Source organism: Sceloporus undulatus, chromosome 1 (assembly GCF_019175285.1).
Source record: "Sceloporus undulatus isolate JIND9_A2432 ecotype Alabama chromosome 1, SceUnd_v1.1, whole genome shotgun sequence".
In the NCBI taxonomy this organism is placed as follows: domain Eukaryota; kingdom Metazoa; phylum Chordata; class Lepidosauria; order Squamata; family Phrynosomatidae; genus Sceloporus; species Sceloporus undulatus.
The window spans coordinates 319,317,475-319,330,206 of NC_056522.1; the positions used below are offsets into that span (position 1 = coordinate 319,317,475).

A 12,732-nucleotide genomic window follows, 5' to 3' on the forward strand; every position below is an offset into this window, starting at 1 on the left:
GCTTTTTAACTCCACAGAGTGATGCTGTGACAGTGGTTTACATCCTTCCAAAGTTCAGAACGTAGCATTCTCAGAACTCTGCCCATATCCAACAACTAGAGCTAGTACTGAAAACAAGCCTTGGAAAAGCTGTCCAGACAGAAAGTATCCAGCTCAAGCAAAGAGGTCACCAAACGTGTTTTCCAACAAACCACTCTGCTTGCTTTTTCACAGACTCAGCCCTCTGAAGGAAGAGCATGTGACAAATGAGTCTCATAACATTCAGTGAAACCAGGAGTGTCCAATACAAGGCTGCACCTCAAAAAGGCAAAGCTGTGCAGCTGTTGGAATAGTGAAGAGTTCGCTATAAAAAGAATACTGCTCCATTGCACCAGCATTCTTACCTTGGAAAGGGCTCTCCACAGCTAAAGGCTAAATTGAGCCAGAGGAAGAGAAAGTATGACAGAGGCACCCCATTAGGATTTAAATTTCACCAGTGACTCAGCAGGGACTAGAATTTTACAATGCCAAAGCTAACTCAGGGACATGTCAAACAGAGTACTTCTGAACATATGCAGAGGGATCTTTCTTCCATCTACTCCAAACAACCTATCCTGCCATCTCCACCATCATTTGTAGGAGACTTCCAGTTCAGATTATGTAAATTTGAGTGCATCTTTTTAGAAGTCAATGGGCCCAAATGGACAGGCCAAAATAAAGCTGCTTTGGGTCACTTTTGGAGATATGCTGTTTAAATGGTGTGTGCGTCCTAAGAGGCCGGAAGCTGTGCCCAAGCCAAGCTCCAGTTCTAAGGACTGGAGCATAGCTCTGGTGCAGTTTCTGGCCTCTTAAAAAGCACGTGTCATTTAAACAGCATACCTCCAAAGTGACCCGAAGCAGCTTTATTTTGGCCTGTCTGTTCAGGCCCAATAGTCTTCAAAGTACAAAATTATTCTAAACTAAGACAGTTGGGGAAACTTTTGCCAAATATGAAACCCTCTCTTTCTTCAACAAACACACTTTTTATACTTTTATTAAGTGGCAGACAATAGGTCTAATTATCTTAAACAAAGAATTAACAGTCTGTTGAAAATTGCTGTAAATCTGTCTCCTCTTTTCTGGCACCACACAAGTTCATCTGAAACCATCTAATTCTTATTTTCCAAATAAATCTGCTGTTGCTAACAACCTTATCCATCAGTAGTAATTCAAACATCTGGCAAACACCAAGCATATGAACTTGCCCTGCTTGTAACACAATTCAGATCCTGGGCAATGACTTCTGACAGAGTGCCAGAAAACAAGTGGGAGATATTCTTAGGCAGAATGAATAAAGCAGGCATCTAAAGTGCCTGTACTTATTAATTAAAATGTACAGTGGTACCCCGGGATACGAATTGATCGCGTTACGAAATTTCCGGGGTACGAAAAAGTTAGCTTGGAAAAACCTGTTCCGGGTAACGAAAGATTTTTCGGGTTACGAAATTTTTTTCGGTGTGTTTCGGCACTTTTTGGCACGAAATTTAAAAGCCGCGGCTTTCCAGCACTAGCGGAAAGCCTTTTTTCGGGTTGCGAAATCTTTCGGGTTACGAACGGCGCCGCGGAACGAATTAAATTCGTAACCCGGGGTATCACTGTACTTGGAACTTTGTTGGCTTATTTTGTTTCCAGTATTTCAGCTTCATCTCCTCATTCTTTTTTTTTCCCCCTTGTGGAAAACTGTCAGTTCAAGAGCAGCACCTCTTACCTGGTGAGCCCAGTGGTTTTGCCTGGTTGTGCTTTTTCTACTTGCTTTCCTCTTTGTTTCATGTCAGCCAGCCTTTGTCGCATGTTGATGGTCATCTCAGAACTCAGCCGCCAGATGAAAATACAGCTGGAAGCATAGGAAATATATGAATAGCTCTTATTTTAGACCAGGGATGGGGATTTATAGTCTTACAGGTGATCTTCGATTCTATCATCCCAAATTAGTCTGGCCAACAGTGAAACACGACAGGAATGGTAATTCAAAAGTATCTGATGAGCCACAGGTTCCCCACCCCTTTTTTCTAAACCAGGTCTTCCAATTCTCGTTATGCCTCCCTGCAGACCTTGCAACCGGCTTTATTCCTTTCCTCAATGCTCACTCTACAGTGTACTTTACCTAACTTGTACCCACTCAGAAAGTCCAGGATGCTATGCTTCTAACCTGCTATTTTCCATCACTCCTGAAGTGTCCAGCACACTTCACATGCTCTAGAATTCTATACATTTTTAGATAACAGCCCTTTCATGCTCCCATTCTAAACATAAGGAATCTCCACTTTGAGTTTTGAAGAATCAGTCAATGTTTTAGAAGAAGAAGTGAAAGAGCAGGTAAATGTACAACTGAGACTATTACTCACATTCATCCTGATTTTGTTTCTTTTCTTTTTTTAAAATGTTAACTGCCGTTCTACAGACAGGTTGAATACGTAGAAGCAGAAATAGCCTTTGACTTACCTGTCACCAGAGACTGAGATCAAGTGTTTACAGTCATTACTGAACATCATCCCCGTTACAATCTCTGTAAAAATCAGAAGAAGCACTGTTCTTGAAACTTGCCAAAGCACAACATCAGCTGTATATGCACTGTAGAAATAATCCGGTTTGACACCACTTTAATTGGCATGACTCAATGCTATGGAATTCTGCGATTTGTAGTTTATTCCAACACCAGAGCTTAGATGTCTCATAAAACTACAGTTCCCAGAATTCCATAGCATTGAGCCATGGCAGTTAAAATTGGTGACAAACTGGATTGTTTCCGCAGTGCAGCTGCAGCCATCGTCAATTTAACAGCGGGAAATTCTTCAGTTCTGCCTTTTGGCACACATATAATGCCTCAGTCCTAGTAATGTATAGAAAATTAGTGGCCTAACCCCTTTTCCACTGGGCCACCTCTCAGGTAATATCAAACCAGAAGCCCAAATAAGAAAGAATTCAGAAGAGGAGGAGGAAGGTAAAAAAGTCAACATCATCTGCTCCTACTACAGCTGGGCTGTTTTCCTCTCCCACTAAAAGAACAAATACTACCTGAGTGGAGGAAGAGTGGGAACCAGGCAAAGAAACTAACACCAGCCTCCAACTCCTGCTGAAGTTTAGTGTCTTTTACTGTATTGTGTGCATGTGTAGTGTGCCCTCATGTTGTTTCCAGCTTATGGCAACCCCATCACAAGTTTTCTTGGCAAATTTATCAGAGAGGGTTTGCATTGCCATCCTCTGAAACTGACGGAGTGTGACTTGCCTGAGGTCATGTATTACTTGTGTTTAAATTAGCAGTGCAAGCTGCTTGAAGGCTTCAGCCAAAAAATGAGAATTACAAATCCACTACAAAAACAAATGAAACAAGCCATACTAAAACATGTAAAGGGCATCATGTACGCTTTGGCAACAGTTTTGGTATTCATTGTCACTAGTGAGATAATTTAATGGAACAACTGCTCTCTCTCAGTTCAACCCAATATGCCAAAGAATTTAGTTCACATTTGTTGCTGTTGCTGTGTGCCTTCAAGCTGGCTCTCATTTATGGAAGCCCAATGATACAGTTTTCTTGGCAAGGTTTCTTCTGCAGAGACTTGCCATTATGTTTGAGAGAGTGTGACTTGCATAGCATCACCCATTAACTGCCAGGTTTCTAGTCAAAGCTCAGCCCTCAATGGCTGAGCCTTGACTAGAAACCTGGTTTCCAAGATTCCTAGTCCAGCATTGAAATGACTACACCATGCTGGCTCTCTTAAATACAGGCCTTAAATATGAATATCTTAAATACAATTAATTATGCTAGCTTAAATACACACAACAAGGTTATTTCCAGAATTGCTTGGCACTTCCCAATCTTTTGAATAGGTTGTTACAACTAATATTCACCATTAATATCTTACCTGAGTGCCCGTACATTGTAGCCACACACTCGCCTGAGTAGAAGTCAAAGATAGAAAGATTCTTGTCAGAGCAGCTTGTTGCAATATATAGACCAGAGGGATCTGTTTGCACCTGAAATGAATGTTCCAGAGTGGAAAACAATGTATCAGATATATCAGCAGCACAGGGTATTTTGCTTTAGAAATTTTGATTTGTGGGATTTTGCTCCATAATCTGGATGTTTTGCAGTTCATCTTAGTATGGCCAGAATTTAGGACTTTAGAGCTAAACCAGATGCACACATATTTATTGCATACAGACTTGCCAGCTCAACTTATAAATGTGGCTTGCCTTAATTCTGTACTCCATACCCACTATGCCATTTGTTTTTGTTTTTGTTTTTAATTTAATTTTAATTAATTATTTTTTTCAACTCGTCATGCAATTCCGGAGTTCTGCTATTACAATGCAAGTTAAAAAGTAAAGAAAAGGTATAGAAAAAAAATTAAAGGCCATCAGGCTGGTTGAGAATAATGAGGGAGGAGGGGACAGGGAGAGAAGATAAAACTGCCAATATTGCAACTGACCCAGCAGTGATGTTTCAGGCCTGGCAACTTGCGTGACTAGAAGATCATTGATGGATTTCTCCTGTCAATAACACAGGTCAAGGACATAGCAGCTATAGGTCAGGGACATAGCAGCTATGGGTCAGAGATGTCATTGTGCGATAAGTATTGCCAAAGCCACTTTTTCCCAGGTCTAACGTGGTTTAAAAGTCATGTATAATAATCTCCTAGGGGAGACTTAATTGATAGGAGCACCACAGATGTATACATAAATATAAATTTCCTCTGACACAAGCTATACCTAACACCAGAAGGGAGGAATTCCCCATAAGTATAAGAGGCAGCCATTGCTGGCATTGATCTATATGCAGGCTAATAATTTCCAGACCTCTTCACTCAACAATATTGTCATTTCCTGAGTTTCACAGATTTTAACAGTCTGGACTGCTGAAATCATCTGGAAAGCAAACAAACTGATCTGGCTAGAAAATATTCTTCCTGAATCAAATTGGGAAGAGAAGAAAAACTACAAAGTGGTGAGAGACAAAGCTATGGTACATGGGCTACAACACAAAAAGCATCTTCAAAAGCAAATGCAGGAAGTGTCCTAGGATACTGAGACACAAACACAATGGGGAGAATACAAATGTCTTATACATGCTTTTGCAGCAGAACCAGATTTTGTGCATATGGGTCAGTTTAGAGCAGCAGCAGAGAAATTAACTACAGGTGCCACTTTAAAAACAAAGCACTTAGATCAAGCAGCCTCTAGCCATTAGTGATACATTCACTCCATTTATAGTGCAAAGAGGCTGCTTTACAGGGAGGATGATCAGCAATCAAGCCAGGAGTAGTAATAATTTTTAGTGTATCATTTTTATCTTTAATTTATAAGTAGAATGTCTCCATGGGAGACAAACCATCAAGCATATCTTACACAAACACAAACCACCTTTCAGATTATACACATATATCATATCACATCATGTGATCACATCACAAAATGCCAATCACAAGGTGTAAAGCCTTGAAGTTACATGAATTTGAAATTCAATTCCTCAATTAGAGCTACGTGTAATAAAAGACACGAAACAAGGTAAACTGGGAGAGGCCTTGTTAAAATCAATAAAGGCCTTACTTTAATTAAGGTGCCATCTTCACTTTTGGATCCTTTGTATAGCTTCTTTTGCTTCCCACTGCTAATGTTGAAAATCCTGCGAGAGAAACCAAGACAGGTCATCATAAGAAAAGCTATGCTGTATCAGGCATAGTCTGTAACTAACATCAGCCAGACATCTAAGAAGCTCATAACAGCCGATATTCAGAAAGACTAATTCCTCTGAACACAGAATTCCCATTTAATTGCCCATAGCCAATAGCTACTGAAAGATGTATCATTCCAAGAAATCATTCAATTCTTTAAAAAGAAAGAAAAGAAAGCTAAAGGCTGTCCTTGTGCTATCTGCCATTTCTTTCGTCACTATATACTTCTGTTATCACTGTTGTTGTTGTTGTTGTTGTTGTTGTTGTTGTTGTTGTGTGCCTTCAAGTCATTTCTGAGTTATAGAGACCCTAAGGTGAACCTATGATAGGGTTTTCTTGGTAAGTATCTTCAGGGGGAGTTTACCACTGCCATCCTCTGAGGCTGAGAGAATGTGACTTGCCCAAGTTATCCTGTGGGTTTTCATGGCCAAGCAGGGATTCAAATGTTCATCTTCCAGTGTCCCAGTGAAATACTCAAATCATTACTCCATGCTTTATATTTTTAAACATAAGAGAAATGAGCTACTTCCAAGCATTGGAATGTCAGTTAGTTCCTCAAATATTGAGTGTGATAGAAGTAATTAACCACTTACATGGTGAATAATCTAGGCAAATAAAATTTTGATTTGTCTGCTGACATACTGCAAACCTTTTTAAAAACTGAACTAAATTTTTAAAGTATAATTAGAAACAAAATAAGAGAGAGAGACAAACAAGAAAAACAGAAGAGCTGAACATGGTATGTTTCTGGGCTGCCTCTCTTGCATGTGACTTGTTTTACAGTGGCTCCATTCCTTCCTGTATGGGCAAAGTCAGAAGGTGGTGCTGGAGGATTCTGGTCAACTTCCTGGCTGTTGGCCTATGGGTTTCTCAGAGCTTGGTTTTGTCCTCAATGCTGTTTAACATACACATAAAAGAACTGGGTTTGTCCAGTTTTGGAGTCCAATGTCACCATTATGCTGACGACAGCCTACTCTATCTCTCCTTTCCACCTAATTCAAACGAATCTGTCCTGTACTGAGCCACTCTTTGCTGTCAGTAATGGACTAGATGAGGGCAAAAACTGAAGACAAGACAGAGCTGCTCCTGATCAGGCAAAAGGCAGATGAGGGAATAGTAGTTCAGATCACACTGGATGTGATTACATGCACCCTGAAGGTGCAGGTTGTACTCCTTGACTCAACCTTCAGTCTTGATGCCCTAGTTTCAGTGGTGGCCAGGAGCACATTTGCATAGTTAAGATTAGTGTGCCAGCTACACTCATCCCTTGTGAAGTCAGATTTGACTGTGGTGATACAGAACTTGATTATATCCTGTTTGGACTACTGTAACACACTGTACATCGGTCTGCTTTGGAAACTGGCCTCAGCCAGAATGGTGACTGGAGCCAGTTACAAAGAGCATATAACTCCTTTGTCAAAAAAAGCTTCACTGAGAAACAGTTTATTTCTGTTTCCCAATGTTCCTTATGTTCCCCAGTGGGTTGAGTGGGGATTCATACCCTGGTCTTCACAGTCATAGTCCAACATTCAAGCCACTACACTGGCTCAAATCAAACCTTACAGATAGGTTTTGGAGTTAGAGAAACATTCATGGCAAGTAGTGAACGAACCTTATGTTACGATCTTGGCATCCTATAGCAGCATATTTCCAGTTAGGGTCCACATCCATGTCATAAAGAGTGGTCTTCCTGACAACATGGTGTGTCCGGGTAAAATGAACCCCATCACCCATCTGAACACATACAAAAAAATAAAATCAAAGAAAATCAAATACAGAATAAATGCACATGCATGATATTTTTCTTCCTCAAGCAGGAGACAAAAGCACTCTTCAAAGGAACCAATGCAAGAAGAAAATGGAAAAGGCAGCAAGTGAAATGATCTACAACCAGCAGTCCTACGTAGTTTCTTAAAAGTGGTTTCTAAAAAGTCAGAACAGAATTAAACAAGGCCTGTAACATCAACTAAAGATTTTGCTATCACATTCTTTCTTACAATAGCTCCATCCCAAAAGTTACACAAAGAGAGAAGACTATAACAACATTACCTTCTGTGCAGTGCGGAAATAGATGCTCTTATCTGCTCCACAGCTTATCATTCGTACCTTGCCATCATTGGCTGAAAGCAGAGAGAAACAAGTGGAACAATGAACAAGCAGACATGCAACGACAATTTTCAAATGTCTTCCTACCATACAGTTATCTTTGTACATCTCACATGACTTTTCCTGCCGGTCTGTCATGTACAACTTAATTGTGCCATAGCTGTTGGAAAGGGGATTAATTACAAATAGTTAATTATTTATAATGAATTATTTTGTGTTCTCAAATTAACTCTTACAATTTGATCTATCAACAAAGGATAGTATTCCACAGGGAAATTTCTGCAAATGGTTCTACAATCCTCAAGTAAGCAAGCCAAAACTATATGTGATAGGATCAAGTGAAACATAAATTTGGGAGAATATTTTTAAAAGGTAAAGGTATTCCCGATTGACAAAGTTGTCAAGTCATGTCCAACCGTTACTGAGCTGAAGAGCCAGCGTTGTTAGAGGCTACTGTGATCGTGTGGCCAGCATAACTACACAGTATGCTGTTTACCTTGCCACTGAAGTGGCACCTATTTATCTACTTACATTCACATCTTTTCGAACTGATGGGTTGGCAGAATCTGGGACTAGTGACAGGAGCCCACCCCATCATGCATCAACTGAGCTGCCAACCTGCCGATCTTGCAATCAAGACATTCAGTATCTTAACCACTTGAGCCACTGCATCCCCAGTATGGGGAATACTTTACCCATCACCTAAATGCTTATCATAAGGAAACAAATGCTTTTGTGTGGAGACTACATTAACCAGTTATCTTCCCTGTATTTGGATAATTTCTAACACTCCAAAGGAAGAAAAGAATCAGTATCCTACCACTCAAAAGCCACATCTAAAGAAGTAAAATGTATAAATCAGTTAAAGAAGATGTCAATGTCTACTTCATTTACAACTGCAATGATGAATGGGTGTTAATTTATGTTAACCAAAGGAGATACACAATCTCATTACCTGCAAACTTCACTGCTGTGATGGAGGATGAATGCTCATCCAGAGTCTGCTGCAAGCTATAATCCCTCCCTGCATCCAGGACATGGATCAGTCTGTCCCGACTAGCTGATGCTAGAAGCTTCAACCCTGTTATTAAGATAAGAGGAAAAGCCTTACTGATAAAATGGCAGTTCTCTGCCTCTCATGTTATTTTATTTTGGCACAGTGGAGATGAACACAAAGGTGAGGCTATACCTCTATGTCCCATTGGACAAACTAAAAAGAGACAAAGGGAAATGAGCTGTATATGAGTGCATCTTGAGAATGGGAAGATGAAATCCCTTCATCTTTTCATATTGTGTGTGTGGTATGTCAAGAGGGATATTGACAAGCTGGAACATGTCCAGAAGAGGGTGACTAAAATGGTGAAAAGTCTGGAAACTAGGCCCTATGAGGAGGAGCTTAGGGAGCTGGGTAAGTTTAGCCTGGGGAAGAGAAGGTTGACATGATAGCTATATTTAAATATAGGAACAGATGTCACATTGAGAAGAGAGCAATATTGTTTTCTGCTATTCCAGAGACTAGGACATGGAGCAATGGATTCAAAATACAAGAAAAGAGATTCCACCTAAGCATTAGGAAGAACTTTCTGACAGTAAGAGCTATCTTCCACTGTCAGGCAGCTCTTACTATCAAGAAGTGCATTGGAGAGTGGTGAAGTCTCCTTCTTTGTAGGTTTGGCCACCTGTTAGGAGTGCTTTGATTGGTGTATTCCTGCATGGGAGGGGATTGGACTGGATGGCCCTTCTGATCTCTTCCAACTCTATGATTCTATGTGTTATACAGTCTCTCTGTGAACACAAGAAGACAAACACAGCTTTCTAGAAAATAGAAGAAAATCACTTCTCCCTGAGATGTTAATGTAGAAGAAAGAAGATTTGCTCAGCAAGGGCCGAGACCACCTTACCTGTCTCAGGCTTTGAATACTCAAGGCAGAGGATTTCAGAATCATGGGCTTCTACTTTCAGCATCTCCCTCATGGACTTCAACTCATAGATCCTGAAAAGGAACGAGGCACATGGTGAAAAAGTAATCACATTATTATGAAAAGCCAGGCCTCTCCAAGATTCCCAAGCCTACCTGAGGGTGCCTATCCTGTCACCTGAGGCCAGGTGCTCTCCGGTAGGGCTCACACACACTGTGCGAATCCCCACTTTTGCATCTAAGACCTGTGAGTCCACCTTGTCCACACCTCCAGCTGTGTTGTATTCTGTGTCCAGGAGGGCTTGAGTGTTTTCATCTACATAGATAATTTTCATCAGATCCTATGAAAAAAAGAGTTGCCATATAAAGTTAGCAGATGAAAGCAAAGCCAAGATGGGGCAAGGATCACCACTGGTAGCATGTACAAACACTTAAAACAGTAGCAAAGACAGGAGTGTGTAAGACCAAAAAAAGAGAGCTGAAACTGGAATTCCAGAAAGTTTAGCTGAAATGCAGAATAGCAGGCCACTGAATAATGGGTAAGGCAGGCATGTGGAGAGTTGGAAACAATATTGCTCTGTGTCCACAGATCATAATGGGAGCACAGAAGGGAGCCATTATATACTTGCAGCATGAAGCCATTTTGTATCCCAAAGACAGAAACTATGAGGCTAAAAGGAATATAAAATAGATGAGGTAGGGGGAACTCTCAACAATTATACGTCTATTAATTACACTGCAGGAAGATTTAGCTCATAGCAAGGTTCTGCACAAGGCTTTGTTACACAGAGCACAAAATAAGAATTCAAAGAACAGAGATGAAAATCATTCTGACATTTTTACATTTTTACTTTTTGTTTTGTTTTGCGTGAGGCAAGGAGCAAATAGTTCTGCCCACCATGCAGGTCAAAGCATCTAGTATCTAAAGCAGTCAAGTTTTTCTGACATCCAAGGCAGAAAATCTCACAAGTGTCTCTGTCTTCCTTGGCAATAAAAATAAAATTAATTTTTAAAAAGCAAATAGTAGTTTACAGTGGACCCTTCTTATACGCTGGGGTTTGGTTCCAAGATCCCCCGTGGATAACAAAATCCATGGATGCTCAAGTCGCATTAAATATAATGACATAGCAAAATGGTGTCCCTTATAAAAAATGGAAAATCAAGGTTTGATACTTGAAATTTATACTTTTTTTGAACATTTTCAAACTGTGGATGCTTGAATCCGTGTATAAAAAAAATCAGTGTATAAAAAGGGCCGACTGTACAGCCTTTTCATAACACCCTATATCTGTTGCCTGGGATGTCTGCTTTATTCTGCCTAAAGATAGGGATAGATGTGAGCACACATCTGAAGACATTATGAGGGACACTAGCTCAGGAGGAAGGGAGTAGGAAAGCTTATTTTCAGATCTTCTCAGCCAATTTCTGAAAGAATCTAAAATACTGAACTGGTTAGGTGTCTTCTCTAAGACTATGTTTAAAAGCCAAGGACAGACAATATATTCTACAACATATACTGTGGCAACTTATTAAAACACTCAGTTTCTTCTCATTTAACATACGCTTTGATATGTATATGTTCCGTAGAGGATTAGTTAGGTGAATATACAATGTGCTGTTTTTTGGTAAAATGCAAAAGAAGTTCTGTCAGGTCAAAGCAGCCTGGAAACATTATATTTCTAAGGGGACCTTTTTTACATTAAAAAAAATATGCTGAACTAACAGCATAGATTATAAACTAGCCTCTGCTGCTTTCACCAGTGAATCTTAACCTGAGAGTTGGATTTACATTTGTAAACAAAATTAGACGCTACATTGCCAAGAATGCACATTCAGTGTAATACTGGATGCTTATCTTGTTTTGGCCTCACATTAATGACAGTCACAAATAAATAAATAAAATGTGAATTCCAAATCAAACCAGGTTCTTACATTGCTCAGAATGTTTCGATGCAGAGCAGTACCATGAATATTTGAGCTCTCAGTGTTCCAGAGGCGGATGGTGTTATCTGAGGAGCAGGTAATGAAAGAGTTTGGAGGTAAGCAAGACTGATTGCCGTCCTTCACCTCAGGGTACACCTGAGAGTCAGGAATGAAAAAAGCAGAAGGAAAAAGAGAATTTTATTCTAACCGTTTATCAGTAACACCCCATCATATAAGCTTGTTTGTTTCTGAAACAAAAAAGGAAATACTTCATCCATTAATCAGTTAATTAATCAGTTGTATAAAAGGACCTATTTGGGCACCTGAAGCCTTTTTCACTCCAGAAACCAAACAACTCCCAAAATTTTCTATTCTACATAGTTTTTATCATTGATAAACCTTATTATCATCCCATCTTTGCAAAGCCATGGCAGCGGCGGAAAAGCTGGCATTTTGCTGGCTCAAAAAGGAGTGGCTTTCTGCCGCTTTTTTTTTGGACCAGCAAAAAGCCAGATTGGGGCCACAACATGTGGTTGATGTGGCCCTGATCTGGCAATCAAAGGGGCAGCATCAAGCTGCACTTTCAGGGCCTTCTGTTTCAGCCCTACAAACAGCTTTTGTGACCACCAAGGCCATGACGAGAGGCAAAAGATTTGTCAGTGGTTCAATTCATATCACTGCAGGCTGAGAGTCACTTAAAAGGCAACTGGTTTTAAATTTTTAAATAGCATATGGCTGAGTTAGGTCTCTGGTCTTATCCTGCACTATTTTCAGTTACCTGAACAGACACAGTGCTCCCCCCCCAACTTGCATTTCCTGTACTCATACCACATCTCCACCATTACTTTCTACCTCCACAAGTTCCAACTTCATTTTCTACAGATTTAAATTTTGCTTCTTCCTGTAACCTGCACCCAAGTATTCAGGGAAAGCCTAGTAACAAAAGGGGAACAAATATTGTCTGGAAATTCATCATAAAGAAAATTACCATCTCCATTTTCAAACAGTTAAGTTTTCTAACCGGATAATAATGATAATTGAGAAACACTCTCATTAGGTCTCCTCCCTTCTCCCTCCCCTCCCACCACACACCAC

At 40.1% G+C, this 12,732-nt stretch overlaps 2 protein-coding genes across 5 annotated transcripts in view; both read right to left on the minus strand.

The window, feature by feature from the left end:
* Positions 1–12,732, minus strand: part of JMJD7 (jumonji domain containing 7) — a 266,369-nt gene that overhangs the window by 51,199 nt on the left and 202,438 nt on the right. The gene's annotated exons all lie outside the window — the stretch shown is intronic.
* Positions 1–12,732, minus strand: part of MAPKBP1 (mitogen-activated protein kinase binding protein 1) — a 154,320-nt gene that overhangs the window by 23,243 nt on the left and 118,345 nt on the right. For all 3 annotated transcript variants that reach the window (XM_042466693.1, XM_042466682.1, XM_042466675.1), the window contains 10 exons: positions 11,647–11,793; positions 9,871–10,055; positions 9,698–9,789; positions 8,752–8,877; positions 7,740–7,810; positions 7,303–7,424; positions 5,566–5,641; positions 3,882–3,993; positions 2,461–2,524; positions 1,727–1,852 (listed from right to left, as the gene is read on the minus strand). In XM_042466693.1, the coding sequence (XP_042322627.1) occupies positions 1,727–1,852; positions 2,461–2,524; positions 3,882–3,993; positions 5,566–5,641; positions 7,303–7,424; positions 7,740–7,810; positions 8,752–8,877; positions 9,698–9,789; positions 9,871–10,055; positions 11,647–11,793 (1,121 nt within the window). The remainder of the gene's footprint in view (positions 1–1,726; positions 1,853–2,460; positions 2,525–3,881; positions 3,994–5,565; positions 5,642–7,302; positions 7,425–7,739; positions 7,811–8,751; positions 8,878–9,697; positions 9,790–9,870; positions 10,056–11,646; positions 11,794–12,732) is intronic.